Source organism: Carcharodon carcharias, chromosome 15 (assembly GCF_017639515.1).
Source record: "Carcharodon carcharias isolate sCarCar2 chromosome 15, sCarCar2.pri, whole genome shotgun sequence".
Taxonomy (NCBI): Eukaryota; Metazoa; Chordata; class Chondrichthyes; order Lamniformes; family Lamnidae; genus Carcharodon; species Carcharodon carcharias.
The window spans coordinates 46,247,623-46,265,636 of record NC_054481.1 but is presented as its reverse complement, the minus strand read 5'-3'; the positions used below and the strand labels follow the sequence as shown (position 1 = coordinate 46,265,636).

Here is an 18,014-nt window from a genome sequence, read left to right as displayed (position 1 = left end):
CCCAGTGTACGAGAAATGGCTGACTTGATTCAATGCATCACGACAGTAAGATTTGGCGGTGGGGGAGGGGAGGGGGGCTCAAAGGCTAAGGCTACCTGCTGGGTTAAATGCCCAATGCCAAAACGGTATTTACCCCTCCAGAGTGCAACAAATCGTTGAAGCACTTGCGGCACTGAATCCAGGTGCGCCGCACCACGTCGCGGGAGCTCACCACCTCTGCCACCTCCTCCCATGCATGTTTGGTCATGTGGGGGGTCTCCTCCAATCCTGGGGGACCAACGCCTCCTGCTGTGCTGCCACCTCCTCGAGGAGGGCAGCAAGGCAGTCATCAGAAAAGCGAGGGGCGCATTAGCCCCCTGCTGGCCTACCCTGCAGCCTGCCCTGCTCCTCTGCCCTTCCCTCCAAAGTGCCCTGCTCTGCCGACCCCCTGTGGTTGGATCTTGAGGTGGCCATTGTGAGCAGCCTATAGGAGGCTGCCAGGCCTTCTTTTAAACAGACTGCCGAGTTGCAATTGGACCCAGCGGTCTGTGCACGCCTGCCGCAGCCCCCACACTCCCGCTATCCACAGGAGTCGGAAATGCGCTGGTGGGCCTTAATTGGTCTGCGCTCACCCGCATCCACTCCTGCTCTGCCCACCTGCCAAACAGAAAATTTTGGCCCATGTTTCAAAAAGGAATTAATGATACTTTTGCATCAGTTATAAATTTAAGAATCTCAAAATTTCCAACCCCTATTTGTTGGTGTCTTGCTATTTATTAATACATGGGAAACACTTGTTGTCAAGAATATTTAGGGGATCTTGCACTTGTGGCTGATATACTACAGACACAATTTTCCGTGGCTGCTGGAGTTGGGTGTGTTCGGCAGTGGGAGATGACAATATGGCAAGAAAGCCAAAAATCGGTTTCACGACATCATGAAAACAGTTTGCAGCTGTCCGCTCAGCCCGTCGATGGCGGGCCGTGTTTCCTGTCATCGGATATCAGGAACCTAATTGTAATACACCTACGTATTGTTATAAGGTTAGCCCGCCGAACTCATGCCCCCATGCTGGATCATCTGTCCACGTCGGCGTACTACATGAGCGACGTCCACCTGGCAAGCAGCACTTTGCTCGGGACTTTGAGGTTTGCTCATCTAGCTTGCTTTGGCAGCACTTGCAATCATCAGCGCCAGGCTTTGCAGACAGTACCACATCACTTTTCGGGGGGTTCACGGGCAAGTCTCCACAGGCAGGTCTCTACCTACCAGACCAGCCATAAGGCCATTTGTATGGCTGCATGGCTAAGGCTTGTTTGGGGAAAGGGGAGAAGTTGCCTCAGGCAAGGGAAGAGGCTGCAGGGTGCGGGCTATACTGGAAAAGGGGGGGTATCCCAGGGTGTGTGTGAGGGTACAAGTTGATCTGTGCAAGTGGCCTCAACATGGTGAGGGCTGAGGAACCAATGGTGATGTGAGGATGTTTGTGAAAGAATGAGTGGTGTCCCTTGAGCTGGCAGTGAGTGAGATGCCAGTGCATATGTGATGGGCTTGTGAGCATGTGATTTTAGAGAAGATAGTTGTCTTGCTCTGGGGGCACGGATGAGATCATTCATCCCCTATCTGCATTGGATGGCCAACCTCTTCTGTGCAGCATTGGCACTGATCACCACAGCCATCATCTACCAAGCTGGAATGGTAATGTTGCTGCCCCTCCTGCGGCCAGAGTGGTGGTAGAGGACATCATGATGGGCCTCCATGGCGCTCAAGGGATGTGTCACTAAACATAGGACTGCAGTCTTCTTGCCTTTCAGGGTCATGTCTTATTTGCAGTAGTCTTGGGTTGGAAGCACTGAGAAGTGTGTGTGCGGCTGTATTTTAAATGTGGCACCCAGCGTAATGAAGCAGCAAGGTGATGGTGTGGCAGGTGGATTAGAGCCTGCCCACCATGGAAACGGCACGTTTCCTGGGAATACGTAACTAATGCAGCAGGATTGAGATGATCCAACGTGAGAAGCCATCATTGTGGTTGGCAGTAAAACATCGTTTTTCCCTCCTGCTACTGCACTTAGTGCAAATCTGGGACGATTTCGCCCTACACGTTTGAGATTTTTAGTTTGAGAGATAGTTTATTGCATCCTAAAGTAAGTTAGAGAATTAGCTTCTTGTTTTGGAGAACTAATGTTACTCATTTGGGCACTAGATTGTGGTGCCAACGTCTATGCTTTTTCTAAGATTTTGTTTGCCATTTCCCAATTTTCTCTCCTTCCCCTCTTCTCTCTTGAAAATCTTGACAACTAGTTATGGCTCAATAAGCATGGGTCACCCTCTAGTTCCTTACCCAACTGCCTATTCACTGTTTGGGCTTCAATAATTGAACGCCAGGAAGATCTATGATCATTGTGGCTTCAAGTCACCCATAATCCTATGTGCATCTGACACCCATGTTCTGATTCAGCAAGGTCATTGGGTGACAGTCAGAAGCAAGAACTCTGGCAACTCCCCTCCATAACATTGGGAACTGAAGCCAATAGTAGTCCTCCAAAATGTAGCTACCCTGGTCCTTTCACTTTATCCCAGTAATGTGCCTGAAGGTGCTCCCTACAACATCAGTGTGAATTTTCCAATGCCCATATCAGCCACCTTATGGGCTCCCCAACTGAGATTGACAATTTGTGCCACATTTTGGGTAATTCTATGACATGGCCAATTCAGTTAAGAGCTGGGTCAAGACTGTCCAAACTAATTTCACAAAGGGCTCATATAGCCAGCAGAGAGGGAGTAAACTCAGCTAGTCAGAATGAACTGCTCTACCACCCTGCTTTCCCTTAGCCAACGTTAATTGTTAGTAGTTATAATGTAGTTTTAATTGGTTAATAGAATTTGGTTAGTTAATAATACAGTTACATGAAGAACATAGGAATGTGCAAGACCAGAAAAAAGGCATTTTAGCCAGTTCCAATATCTAGGAAATATGTTGGCCTCTAATATTTCATGAATTTCCTGAAACAATTAACACCGTGTTACCCTTGGCAGTCCATTCCATATGTACACTACCCTCAACCTCAAGCCATTAAATTTAAACTGTTTTCTCACCTTCCCACTTCCACCCTTTGTAGGATAAATAACAGTTAAATCTTCCACAATGTGAAGCTCCCCTAATATTTCTGGTGCCTACCAATTGCTGTAAATTGAGTTGCTCTTTATATCACTCTACCCAATGCCTGGAAACATTTCTCATAAAATGACAGCCAAAATTGTACACATTGCTCCAGGTTGAGTTAGATCAATCACTCTATACAAACAGAATGCAACAGAACTGGCGGCTCACCACCACCTTCTCAAGGGCAATTAGGGATGGGCAATAAATGTTGGCCCAGCCAGTGAAGCCCATATCCCGTGAATGAATTTTTAAAAAATTACCTCCTGAGATTACAAAGTATTTACAGCATAAAAACAGATTTGTGCTTGATTCCTCTAGCTATTCAGCCCAATATACAATTTGTCTTTATTACTACCTTGTACTCTGCTGATGGCATTAGTGATCCACCCACCAGCATCTCAAAATCCTTCCACTGTTTAATGTACATGGAAACGGGAGTAGGCCATTCAGTCCTTTGAGCCTGTCCACCATTAAGTTAGATCATGGCTGCTCTGTATCTCAACTCCGCTTACACATCCTTGTTGTATATCCCTTGACAATCCTTACCCAAAAAAAAATTGAGCGATCACAGTCTTGAAATTTCAATTGGCTCAACAACCAAAGTTTGTCGAGTTCCATGCTACTTTTTATGCCTCCCCAGAATGCTGAAGTTAGATCAAATAAATCGTGGTGGAAGGCTTGCCTGATCAGAACCTCACTAGCAGCAACCTCAACTGGTGGTGACTCCAATCTATTGAACAGACTAAGTGTTAGTTATACTTTTTGAACACCAAGTTCAAAGCTTCATCTGCATCTGAATGTTATGCTATCATTGATTTTTTTTAAATCAAAATCTTTGTAGCATACCACAATGATCTGTTTAAGACATTTGTCATAGAAGATATAATAATGTTTATAATGTTATTGGAAATTATTTTAAAATAGAATTCTAGTGGTGTCTATGTGTGTATAATTGGATTAAAGCCAGCTGGCCTAGAGGATATATAGAAGAGAAGTAGGTTTGAAATGGTAATTAGGTAAACATACGAAAGTTACAAGTTGAAATGTAAAGGAGGCAATTTGCATTTTTAAATAAACGATTGAAAAGAATAGGTTAAATGTTACACCTAGCCAGAAAAAGTCAAACAATGTATTTACTGTTTCCAAAGCTTACTAAAATAACATTGGTGTTACGAAAGGGTTTTATTGTTAGAAGAGATAAAGTTCAAAAAACCTAGTGATACAATAGGAATTTGCATACAAAGAGGAAAATATGTATAAAGGAAGAGAAGGCTGTTGGTAAAAGGAGAGGGATTCTAAGATCTAAAGCCTCCGACCTGTGAGCCCCAAGCCACTGTCTGCAAGGACACAGGGCTGAAAGAAACTCATTTTGAATGCAACTGTCCAGATTGTGCTTTGCCAGGGGTCTGTTTAAATCTAAGTGTTTTACTGTTGCCTTAACAGAGGTGTAACTAGGGCCAGGATTTCCCGGTCGGCAAGCGGGGGCTGGGGCCCAGGGTAGGGTGGAACTCCCTATGTCTCCCTGCTCCATTTAAATTTCCAGGTAGGCGGGGGCTCAGCAGAATCAGCTGTGTGCCCGCCAACCTGTCAGTGGCCAACTGAGGCCATTGACAGAGTCACTAAAGTAATTAATGGATCTGCCCGTCCGACCTTAAGGTTGGTGGGCAGGCCATGAGCCCTGACGGGCATTAGAAAAAGCATGAAACCTCATCCATAGGCGGGATGAGGTTTCATGTAGGTTTTTAAAAATTTAATTAAAATGCATTTAAAAATGATGGACAAGTCCCAAATCATGTGACAGTGTCATGAGGGGACATGTCAGGGAAATTTTTTTTTTCTCTATTTTTCACGTTTTTAAATTTGGCGTCGATCTCCCTGAGATCGAATGCGTTCCCTTCTGTGCATGCACGAAAGAGCGCACTTTCAGCTCAGGAAATCTCCCCCCCCCCCCCCCCACGCAGGGAGCGCAAACTACTTCCGTGCAGATGTCACACTGGGCAGGCCTTAATTGGCCTGCGCCGGCCCATGTAAAATGGCGACATGCCCCTCATCGGGGGCACCGATTGGAGGCATGCCTCCACGCGCACACTCTTAAATTCTCACCCCCCCCCCGGCAATAGGGGGAAAATTCTGCCCTAGGAGTCAGATTAATTAGGGGATTTTTGTAGTTGTTATAGTATTAATTTGGAGATATATGCATGTGCTTATAATCTTTCTTGTATTAGTAAATGTTTAATTTAGGTTTATAAAAACCTCTTGAGACTTGATGGTCTTGTTACTCCTGATTTCAAAGCCTGCATCTTGAATCATACAAATTGCAAAATGGGCTATGACAGTTGTTTCAAGTTTCCTTCTGGGATCTGAACAGCTCAGCATTTACCATCGGCTGTGTCAATACACTGCAAAGGAAAACAGAATTTTCTTCTCTGAGCATTCAAGATTCTGGTCAACAGAAGCTGAAAAAAATGAATACATCAACAATTTCTGCCTAATCAAAATGATTCAACTAATGAAACAATGCTTAATTAATCCCAATTTTTAATGTCCGAAAGAATAGATCAACAGTCAATGCAGATGCACATCTAATTTGGATATTTACAGCTTCCTTTCAATTAGATTTGATATCTGATTATACATAGTTTAAAAATTAAACTAGCATTTCTCTACAATGAGTTCCAGTTTTCCACTACCCTTTGTCTGAAAAAGTACAACCTGATTTTACTCTTAGATGTCCTACCACTTATTTTAATTTTGTTGTGAATTTCCCCATCAGAGGAAATTTTTATATCTATCTGATTGCATTTCTTTTCATTTTAAATACCTTCTAAACTCACAGGACTACAGACCAGTTCATACAATCTATCCTCACAAATCTGTGCTGAAATCCCTTCCTTCCAAGGCCAATACAACTTTCCTGTGATTCAGTGACCATAACTTATCACAGTACTCTAGATGGAGTCTGACCAAGGCTCTGTACAACTGAAGCAACACATACTCATTTTGTATTCCGGCCACCTTAAGTCAAAGACCAACATTCTGTTATGCTTTTTGATAAATTATTATTGCTGTTGACCAGTTTTACTGACTTGTGTAAATGACTACATAAATCCCTCTGTTCTCCATAGTTCCTAGTCTCTCACCATTAAGAAAATATTTTGATTTATATTTTTTAGGTCCAAAGAATAATATCATTTAACTTTGATTATCACCTGTTTCCTAATCTCTTGACTTTGCAATTATTCACATTAAACGGCATGTGCGACTCTTTAGTCCAAACCTCTTGATCTATACAGGTCCTTCAGTATTTGGCGAATCTTTCCAACTTTTTTGCAGTCCCTCCCAGTTTGGTAACATCAGTAAACAGTTCAGTTTATTTCTGTTTTCAAAGTAATTTATTTAAATAACAATAGATTCTGTACTAATCCATCTTTTCTATCAGCAGTTTCAAATACATTACATACTTTGGTTTACAATTGCACTGTGTAGCTGTTAATTTAATAGTTTGGTAATATATGTTGGCACAATGTCATTTATGTTACAATTGACTTGGCAAGGAAATGTCTGTTGAAATGTGAGAATGGTTGTTCCTAACTATGTGAATAGCAGAGAAATCTTCAAGTTGAAGTGTGAAACTGGGAGACCATCCAAGATCCTGGTTGATTAAGACCAGGAGTGAGAGTAATCCACTAATTTAAATAATCTTTTTTACATATAAACTATGGTTGATTGGCACAGACAGTAGATAAATAGTAGTTTAACTTTTAATCTAGCGTAATCTGATATGATCATCTAATTGGAAGGAAACTGTAAATATTCAAATCAGATGTGGATCCAGACTGATTGTTGGAACACCCATGGATTTGAAGCTACCTTCTGGGATCTTAAAAAATTGGGATTAATTGAGCATTGTTGCAGGAATTAAATCATTGCGATTGGGCAGAAATTGCTGATGAGTTCAGGTTTTTTTTTGCTTTAGCTTATTTTGACCAGACTCAAAGGTCATGGTTTGTTACTAAGTTTTTGATATTTAAAAAAGAATCAATAATCGCATAACATTCAGTTGCAGATGAAGCTTTGAAATTGGTGTTTAAGAAATGTAACTGACGCTTAGTCTGACTAGCAGCTTGGAATAAACACCTGTTGGTATTGGTGGTAGTCAAGTTCTCATCTAGCAAGCCTTCCACAACAATTTTTTTTGATCTCAAATGCAGTATTCTGGAGAGGCATAAAAAGCAGCATGACCACCTTCTCCCTGACAGCGAGGACTTAGGGCACAGCCAACTGTGTTACAGGTGCTCGTGTCTGAATTTGCACAGGAGAAGAAAATAATTGAGATAAAAACATACATCAGAAGTTAAAATTTAAAAAGTTGTACCAAAATCCTCAGTTCTCAAGCACTTGTAACAAAAAGCATAACATATAATGTCTCACCAAAATAAAACAGCTATTTAGGGGCAAAATAATTGCATCATTTTGATTTTGTTTCCGTTCTACAAGTCTCTCAGCAGTGCCAAGGTTTCAACAGCTTTTTTCAGGCTTTTTCATGAATATGGCTGATGGAGAAATTGAATCTTGCCAAAGAGATTTATTCAAAAAAACCATGCTGCGATCTTTTTTTTGATTTCGTTTCTATAAATCTGCCAGATCCCAAAAATAAAAAGAAATATTTACTGAGTACCTCTGAAAGCCAGTTCAAACCAAGCCATAGGACTACAGCTGTATTGTATGTGATCCTGTTGCCATTGACAACACTGCTGATAACCCCTGGCTGCATTTTTGTTGCTGCCACTTGCCTGTTGAAAGATCAAACTTTGCAGTCAAATCTATCTTTATAGCTGTCAAGAATAGTCCCAGTTACATTCCCTAAATCAATCTTGGATGAGAAACCATTTTAGTGGTGGTGCAAGAAACCAAATTGGGATCATTCACTGAAATGAAAATGTCTGTGCTTATAACAGTACTACTGACCAGATTTCTCCTATTCATATCAAAGATTTATTTAAGGATGGTAAGAAATGCGCATCATAAGTAGATTTTTGTAATGAAATAAGATCTTTGGCAGAAGACTTCAATTGTTAAATTCCATTTACTCTGTACTCATGGGATGGAATTTAATGCCCACCCCAATGGCAAGTTTGGTGATGGGAGGGGCATTTAATCAGGCAGGAGGGTGACAGGTAGAGACCCCGCTGCCTTCCCCCTCTACCCTGATTAACTCCAAGGCTAGAAGACTCGTGGACAGTCTTCCCGCCCTGCTGCCAATTAAGGCCCTTAAATGGGGGAACTTGCCATGCAGGAAGCCCAAAAAGCAAACCCTGTTGTCAGGGTTGCCTCGTTGTCAGGCAATTAGTGCCTGATCAAGGGGCTTAGCATCAGGAAGGGGTAGCCTGCTAAGAGCCTTCCCCCTAACCTTACAGCCGACCTCCATACTCACCCTTGTCCGTGAACCTCCACCTCCTGCCATCACTCATCTGTGGCCTAGGTCCCTCGGCGATTCTGGGCCTCGGGTCAGTGCATTAACGACAGCAGCCACCATCTCCCGATGACACTGCCAAGCAATACATAACTGCCAGTCTCTGATTGGCTGGCAGCTCACAGGGGATGGGATATCCATTCCTGGGATCCTAAATCCTGGAGAAGGCCCAACGCTGCCCAGATTAGCACTAATTCACTGGGCCTTCTTGAATGTAGGTGACATGGGGCTCTCGCTGGCTCCCCTATTGCCAACATTAAATTCCACCCATGGATTCAGCCTGCCAGTGCTTAGCAAATGGAGACTCTTTAAGCTGTGGGGTACTAGCAACAATAATGCAATGTATATATAAATAGATACTAATAGACAAACAACAGAACTTCAGGCGCCAATTTAGAAGAAAAAAACTACTACAATTTTCCGCACCTAATTCACTGTGTTTTATTTTCCATTTTATTGCTTTCGCTTACCTTTTAGAGCGCTGCTGCAGGATTTTGGATGCTTGTATCAGAAGCTGTGCCAAGGCTGGGCTATGCGTTCTGCTGTACTTGGGTCTCCAAGGCAGACGCCACCCTCCCTATGGAGACTTCATTGCTCTTGCATGCCAGAGTCAAGACATTAGACAAAAAGCGGACGGACTCCTCTACCTTTCATTCCAGTCTGTTGACTGCCACTGACAATCCTGTCTAATGTTCCCCTGCCTGTCTTTGAACCTCCAACATTTCTCCTAGGGCCGATTGCAGAGGCTTATCATCAGACTCTGCAGGAGCCTGGTCTCCAGCGGTCCTCCAAGTGTCAGAGACCTTGGCTGTCACTGCCTCCGCCTGTCGTGGACATGTGTCCATAAGGTGATCACCAGATAGTGACCTTGAGCCTACTCCAGAACCAGGACCTACTGAGGTGCTTGTATCTGCGCTGGTGAAAGGTGCAGGTGAATCTTCATTATTTGGATCCTCTGCCTCCTCATCAGAGTAGGGCTGGGGCTGAGGCACTTGCTGGAACTTTCCCTCTGCCTCTTGCTGGTAGCTGAAATAGGGAAAAGAGATTATTAGTGATTGACTAGGCAGGTTTCTACACTATAGGTCACTCACAGTCATTGCCTGCATGTTAATGAATACTGGATGGAGCCTCACTGGCTTGTTGGGGGAGGCTGATCTTGCCTTCCATGCATAAATGTTCTCTGTCCTCACCAGCTGACTCTGCAGCCTGCTCCTCATGAGATGTGAGTGCCCTCAGCTCCAGGGTATCCCCATCAATTTGGGCCCTCTCGCGCCAATTATGGGTGAGCTTGTCTTGGATAAAGACAAATGGATTGACTGTGAACACTACGGATGAAAGCGGTTCAGAAGCAAAAATGCCTGCTGTGTGTGCTGAGCCCTCCCCAATAAGGGATGACGATGTTGGCCCATTTGCTGGTAGTATGTGACACCCCTGTGGACTCTGACCCTTAGGCTGTCTGATGCCCATATGAGGGTGTGAGTTTGGAGTGAGGAGAAGGTTCACTTACCCTAATGGAGCACAGCAGATCATTCATCCTTCTGCACTGAAGGGCGGACCTTTTTTATTTCCCACGAGCGTTGACCTCCCTGGCAACCTGTCCCCAGGCCGGCGTGATCAGGTGCTCCCGTCCCTCAGAAAGAGGACCTCCGTCTTTCCTCTGCGGCCTGGAGGAAAATCCCCAGGGAGGCCATGCTGAAGCGTGGAGCAGACGGTTTTGAATATTTGGTCAGCATATTGATTTAGACCTTCAGAGCACACCTGGCCTGCAGTGAGTGAATGGCTGTACAGGTGCCATTTAATATGGCGTCAGGACCTTTGACCCCATGAGGTAATGGAGGGGTGGACAAATCTCGGCCCGCCCTGCCACGATTACATGATCTCCTCGCTGATGCATAACGAATGAGCTGAAAAGCGGAAGATCTGGCGTGAAGATTTGCTTAGTTAGAATCACACCGACTTTCTGCCCTCCATTGCACTTGGTCTCAGAACTGAAAATTTCACCCATTGGCTTTTCCCCATGGCCCTGTAAATTAAGGGACTCTGTGTGTTTCTGTTTATGCCGTAGTTTGGCTTCAGGGAAGTTTTATGCACTAGATTAAATCTTCGTACCACTTATGCATTCCAGTGATGATTACAAGTCAATCCGTAGCTTTATTTTAGGCTATATTGACCACGTTGGGTCAGTTTGGTTGGTTATTGTAAATTAGAGCAAGCCTGGAACTAGGCATGTCCTATTCCCACTTCCTGTTTTTACTTTTGCTTCAAAAGTAGCTGTTGCATGATATTAGGTTTTGCGTTAATTGTAGACACACTGATAATCACAAAGTCAAATTTGCCCTGTTATTGCTATTTACCATTGGATTTCCATCAATATTATTTTCTCCTTTGTACCTTCAGGGCAATATTGATGTTGAGTATGGTAGTAATTTGAAAATCATTCTCTCACCTCTAGAATTCCTGTGAGAGTAAACTTTGCCCTTTTTGACAAAGTTAAAGGATTTTATATTTATTATAGCAACAAAGATACCTAGACAGCAGATGAGCAGTTTCAAGGAGCAACATGAACTTTGAATCAGGGTTGTTGCTTTCTATCCGTTCAGATAGGATTTAATTGAAATTATCTTCCATCAGTTGGATGTAGGAATTGGCTTGGTTTAGGATGTTTGTCTGAGCTCCCTTCTATTCATAAAATTTAGCATAGATTTCTGATAGATGCCCCATGTTGTGACAAGATGTGCCTTTCCAAAACATTACTGATTTTGGAGACTTTATGTTGAACTTTTTTAATGCTGTTTATCTGCTGTAACTTTGTGGTCAAAATAGAAATCAAACCATTAATGGGCTCTTTCAACTAAAGAACATAAGAAATTGGAACAGAAATAGGCCATTGAGCCCACCAAGCCTGCTCCATCATTGAATAAGATCATGGATGAATATTTACATCAATTCCACTTTTCTGACCTATTCCCATATCTCTTAATTCCCTTGGTGTCCAAGATTCTCGAACCCTGTCTTAAATATACTTTTTTTCATTATTTCATGGGATGTGAGCACCATTGGTAAGGCCATATTTATTACCAATCTCTAATTGCTTTGAGAAGCTGGTGGTGAACCTTTTTGAACTACTGCAGTCCATGTGCTGTAGGTACACCCACAGTGCTGTTAGGAAGGGAGTTCCAGGTGTTTTACCCAATGCCAGCTCAGTTGGCAAAATGGCTTTAGTGTGGTGTAGAATGATGCCAACAGCACAATCCCCATACCAGCTGTAGTAGTTCATGGAGGCCTGCCTCCTTGTCTTGCCCCATGCTTGATGTGGAGCGGTGCCCTTCAAGCTATATAACCAATTGTCTACCCAACAGAGCGAGATGCCTATAGTCTTTCATGGACTACAGCTAATTATCAATTGCCAGTGAAGAAAAGGTGTTAATAGTTCCAAGACAGGATGGCGTGCATTTTGGAAGGTCTGCTAAAAAACCTTTGGCGAGTTGCTGCAGTGCATCTTGTAGACGGTACACACTGCTGCCATGTGCACTGTTAGTGGAGGGAATGAATGCTTAAGTCTGTAGGGTGCCGATCAAGCAGGCTGCTTTGACCTGGATGCTTTTGAGCTTCTTGAGTGTTCTTGGAACTGTGTTCCTCCAGGAAAGGGGAGAGTATTCTATCACATTTCTGGCTTATGCCTTATGGATAGTGGATAGGCTTTGAGGAGTCAGGAGGCTAGTTACTCGCCACAAAATTTCCAATCTCTGACCTGTTCTTCTAGCCACAGTTAAGTTTCTGGTCAATGGTAAGATGCAGGAAGTTGATGGTGGTGGAATTCAGCAATGGTAATGCTGTTGAATGTCAAGGAGAGGTGGTTAGATTATAATTATCAGTGAACATCCCCACTTCTGACCTTACATTGGTGGGCGGTGGTGGGGGGGGTGGTGGCAGTAGGTCATTGATTAAGCAGCTGAAGATGGTTGGGCATAGGATACTACCCTCAGGAACTCCTGCAGAAATGTCCTGGGGCTGAGATGATTGGCCCCCAACAACCAGTCATCATCTCTGTACTAGTTATGATTTCAGCCAGTGGAGACTTTCCTCCTGATTCCCTTTGATTTTAAATTTTGCTGGGGCTCCTTGATGCCACACTCAGTCAAATGGTGCCTTGATGTGATGGGCAGTCACTCTCACCTCACCTCTGGAATTTAGGTCTTTTGTCCATGTTTGGATTAAGGCTGTAATGAGGTCTGGAGCCAAATGCCCCTGGTGGAACCTAACTGAACATCAGTGAATAGGTTATTGCTGAGTAAGTGCCGCTTGATGGCACTGTCAAGAACACCTTCCATCACTGTGCTAATGATTGAAAGTAGACTGATGAGGCAGGAATTGACTTGGATTTGTGCTGCTTTTTGTGAACTTGAGCAATTTGAAAACTGGGATAGGATATGTTCTTTCTCTGGAAGCTTCTGTTTACTTTAGCTCTCTGAGGCTCCACCCAGCCTTAATCAGTCAAGCAAGTGTACATAGATCAGTCAGATAAAATCAAATACAGATAAATTAAACTATTGAAGACTACAGGATGCAGTGCAGGTAGCAAATGGTGGATCTTTTGAGACAGAAACACTTCAAGAGAACGTCAAGTTTGTTTAAAGGGAAAACTGTGATGAGTTTTGCTGAGGAGAAAGGTTAGAAGGCCTATGTTTAAGTCAAGTAAGATGATCCAGTATTGTGGGGTACAGAGTTTTTTTGAATTTTATATCATTACACAAAAGTTATACAATTGAACAGCATGAAACTGTTGGAATTGCTTCTCTTTTTGTGCACATTACTGTGAGATAAAGCAACTTAATGATTCATGTCAAGCCTAACAATGTGGCATTATCTTAGTCAGCCTTTGAATGAATAAAGAGGAGGGCTTGTGTGAAAGTCAGGATAACCACTAAGAATGTCAAGAGGGCACATTGTGCATTCCCTAAAATTTGGGAGCAACTGATGCTATTGAACCTGAGTTTGAAACAGGCATCAGTCTGTTTATGATATAATACAAAAACATAGTCTTTAACTCATTTTCCTTCTCCTTCCCCTCTTTGAATTTTTCCTCTGCTACACACTATCCCCGCCAGACAGAGGCCAGACTGGAGACTTATTCCAAGCATCATGATCTTGCACTGGGAAGTGGGCAGTACTGGTTCAAAGTAACTCACCTTATGACTTCCTATTCCTCGCTATGCAGAAGTATGTGACCTCTGCTCAGTGTCTTCCTGGATGGATCAGGAGCTCATTGTGTGGTGGAATCACGGATCAGGGATAGCTTCCTACTCCTTGGGACAACATGTTGGTATACCTGCCATCTGTACCCCTTGGAACAACACCTCCCTTAATGAATTACAAAAGAAAAAGTGAAAAATGTATAGTGAATACATAATTCAAAATAGATTGAAATATAAACTTGCAAAATTTGTCAATAATATCAAATCATATATACTGTAAGGAAAATGTGTTGTGTGTCTTTACTGCATATTTTGTACTCTCATAAGTATTTGACTGTTACAGGAATTGTGACCTACTCTCATTACTGGTTTGGATAGTCATATCCTAAATGCAGTGGAGATGAGTCCAAAGCAGAGATTTGCCTTTACAATTGGCACCAATAGCCAAGAAAAAAATAAATAAAATTTGTGGTTTAAAATAGGAATAAGGTTCAACAAATGATTATATTATGTCTCACTGTTTAACATTTTCAGTTCCAGGCCCCCCCATTAGATTGTTGTTCCCAGAAGTCCAGTTAACATCACTGAGAGTTGTCTGGCAGACACCCGAAAACCCCAATGGCATCATTCTAGGTAAGACGGAGAATGTACAAACTAGGTGAAAGCCTCTATAATAAATGCTATTGAATAACCTAGTCAGTAATGACTTGTTTTAAGTTTGTCTTTCTCCCAACTTTTTATTTCCTTTTGAAACCTTTATTCTCATGTGTATCCTTTCAACTAAAAGGAAACGTGGGACTGATTGATGAGAGACTTTACTATAACAACAATTGCCCTTCTGCACTCAGCCAGAAGAAGGTGTACTTACCTCAGATAGACATCTTCAAAATTTTCCTTTGCGTAGTATTTGGATGCAACATTTTACATGGCCTCCATTTTGAGGCCTAAGTGAGAACTGGCCAAAGGTAACAATGTTTTACACACAATCATCACACTGAGAATTAGCATAGCATAGCAACGTGTTTGTGCTTTGGGTAATAAGAGACCGCATAAATAACTGATGGATAACTAAATAGACACAGGACAAATGAGCTGTCCTTTGGTGACACTTGGTGGTGATAAAGTGGATTACAATATGAAGTGTTTTCATTGTACTTGGACATTTTAAGATACAGTTTACAGAAGTACATAATAATACACCACAGTGTTAAGTGCCGTGCATAATGAATAGTGTAAACTTTATGTTTCTTGAGTGTAGATGTAACTAGAGGCTCAAGAAATTTGAAAACACACTATAGAATCCTGATGAAGGAATCTTAAGTTAGTTCAGGTTCTAAAGTTCACACTGATTTTTTAACATTTTTATTCTGCAGCTGGGTTTATAGTACCAGCACCCCAGAATAATGTAATTGTAAGACCAACAGCTATACTGATAGTATAGTTTTGCAATCTATGTTGAAACTAGAATTGTATTCCAAACAGACTTTATTCAAAACAAAAACAAAAATACCTGGAAAAACTCAGCAGGTTTGGCAGCATCCGCGGAGAGGAGCACAGTTAACGTTTCGAGTCCGAATGACCCTTCAACAGAACTAAGTAAAAATAGAAGAGAGGTGAAATATAAGCTGGTTTAGTGGAGTGGGGGGGGGGAGACAAGAAGAGCTGGATAGAGGGCCAGTGATAGGTGGAGATAACCAAAAGAAGTCATAGACAAAAGGACAAAGAGGTGTTGAAGGTGGTGATATTATCTAAAGGAATGTACTAATTAAGGGTAGAAAGCAGGACAAGCAAGGTACAGATAGCCCTAGTGGGGGTGGGGTGGGGAGAAGGGAACGAAATAGGCTAAAAGGTAGAGATAAAACAAAGAATGGAAATACACTTAAAAATAATGGAAGTAGGTGGGAAAAGAAAAATCTATATAAATTATTGGAAAAAAACAAAAAGGAGGGGGAAAATCGGATGGAGGAGAGAGTTCGTGATCTAAAATTGTTGAACTCAATATTCAGTTCTGGAGGCTGTAAAGTGCCTAGTCGGAAGATGAGGTGCTGTTCCTCCAGTTTGCGTTGAGCTTCACTGGAACAATGCAGCAAGCCAAGGACAGACATGTGGGCAAGAGAGCAGGGTGGAATGTTGAAATGGGAGGTCTGGGTAATGCTTGCAGACAGACTGAAGGTGTTCTGCAAAGCGGTCACCCAGTCTGCGTTTGGCCTCTCCAATGTAGAGGAAACCGCATTGGGAGCAACGAATGCAGTGGACTAAGTTGAGGGAAGTGCAAGTGAAATGCTGCTTCACTTGAAAGGAGTGTTTGGGCCCTTGGACGGTGAGGAGAGGGGAAGTAAAGGGGCAGGTGTTGCACCTTCTGCGGTTGCATGGGGAGGTGCCGTGGGAGGGGGTTGAGGTGTAGGGGGTGATGGAGGAGTGGACCAGGGTGTCCCGGAGTGAATGATCCCTGCGGAATGCCACCGGGGGAGGGGGAGGTGAAGGGAAGATGTGTTTGGTGGTGGCATCATGCTGGAGTTGGCAGAAATGGCGGAGGTTGATCCTTTGAATGTGGAGGCTGGTGGGGTGATAAGTGAGGACAAGGGGGACTCTATCATGTTTCTGGGAGGGAGAAGAGGGTGTGAGGCCGGATGCGCGGGAGATGGGCTGGACACGGTTGAGGGCCCTGTCAACCACCATGGGTGGAAAACCTCAGTTAAGGAAGGAGGAGGACATGTCAGAGGAACTGTTTTTGAAAGTGGCATTATCAGAACAGATGCGACGGAGGCGAAGGAACTGAGAGAATGGGATGGAGTCCTTACAGGAAGCGGGGTGCGAGGAGCTGTTGTCGAAGTAGCTGTGGGAGTCGGTAGGCTTGTAATGGATATTGGTGGACAGTCTATCACCAGAAATTGAGACAGAGAGGTCAAGGAAGGGAAGGGAAGTGTCAGAGATGGACCATGTGAAAATGATGGAGGGGTGGAGATTGGAAGCAAAATTAATAAATTTTTCCAGGTCCAGACGAGAGCATGAACAGCACCGAAGTAATCATCGATGTACCGGAGAAAGAGTTGTGGAAGGGGGCCGGAGTAGGACTGGAACAAGGAATGTTCCACATTCCCCATAAAGAGACAGGCATAGCTGGGGCCCATGCGGGTACTCATAGCCACATCTTTTATTTGGAGGAAGTGAGAGGAGTTAAAGGAGAAATTGTTCAGTGTGAGAACAAGTTCAGCCAGACGGCGGAGAGGAGTGGTGGATGGGGATTGTTCGGGCCTCTGTACGAGGAAGAAGCGGAGAGCCATCAGACCATCCTGGTGGGGGATGGAGGTGTCGAGGGATTGGACGTCCATGGTGTAGAGGGATTGGACGTCCGTGGTGAAGAGGAGGCGGTTGGGGCCAGGGAACTGGAAATTGTTGATATGATGTAGGGTGTCAGAGGAATCACAGATGTAGGTGGGAAGGGACTGGACAAGGGAAGAGAGAATGGAGTCAAGGTAGCAAGAAATGAGTCCCGTGGGGCAGGAACAGGGTGGCATGATTGCTCTGCCGGGACATTCCTGTTTGTGGATTTTGGATAGGAGGTAGAAGCAGGCCGTCCAAGGTTGGGAGACTATGAGGTTGGAAGCTGTGGAAGGAAGATCTCCAGAGGAGATGAGGTCAGTAACAGGCCTGGAAACAATGGCTTGATGTTCAGTGGTGGGGTCATGGTCCAGGGAGAGGTAGGAGGAAGTGTCTGCGAGTTGACGCTCAGCCTCTACGAGGTAAAGGTCAAGGACTTTATTCAAACCAGGTTCAATGGAATAAAACCTATAAATAGAATTTGTACTGTCTTTGACCTGGACTCTTGAGTAACCTTTTCCTAAGTCTTTTCCAGCTTCCTTTCTACTACTTGTTATGATCCCAGCTGAGGTTGCTATTGGACAAGCCAGATCCCAGGGTGGAACCCAGCTTGATAGATCCTAACTTTTATTTTTTGTTAAGGAACATGGAGGACAGCTACTGAACAGAGTCAGCTGATTAGCTTTTAAACAAAAGAATAAAACATTTCTTAGCCAAGAAAAGATTAACTATTTTATAATACTCCTTCACCCACAATTATATCTTTTACAGATATATACAGATTCCTAAGGGTAACACAAGTTACTAAAGCTACCTTATACTCTCATGTTCACGTTAAGTATAAGTCTACGTAAACTAATGGGCGACCTGTAAACAGACACACCAC

General features: G+C 43.3%; 1 protein-coding gene across 1 annotated transcript in view; it reads left to right on the top strand.

Annotated features, from left to right (window-relative positions):
* The window catches only part of sdk1a (sidekick cell adhesion molecule 1a), a 954,785-nt gene that overhangs the window by 807,040 nt on the left and 129,731 nt on the right, over window positions 1-18,014 (top strand). The window contains exon 28 of the mRNA XM_041207300.1: window positions 14,342-14,440. Coding sequence (XP_041063234.1) covers window positions 14,342-14,440 — 99 coding nt within the window. The remainder of the gene's footprint in view (window positions 1-14,341; window positions 14,441-18,014) is intronic.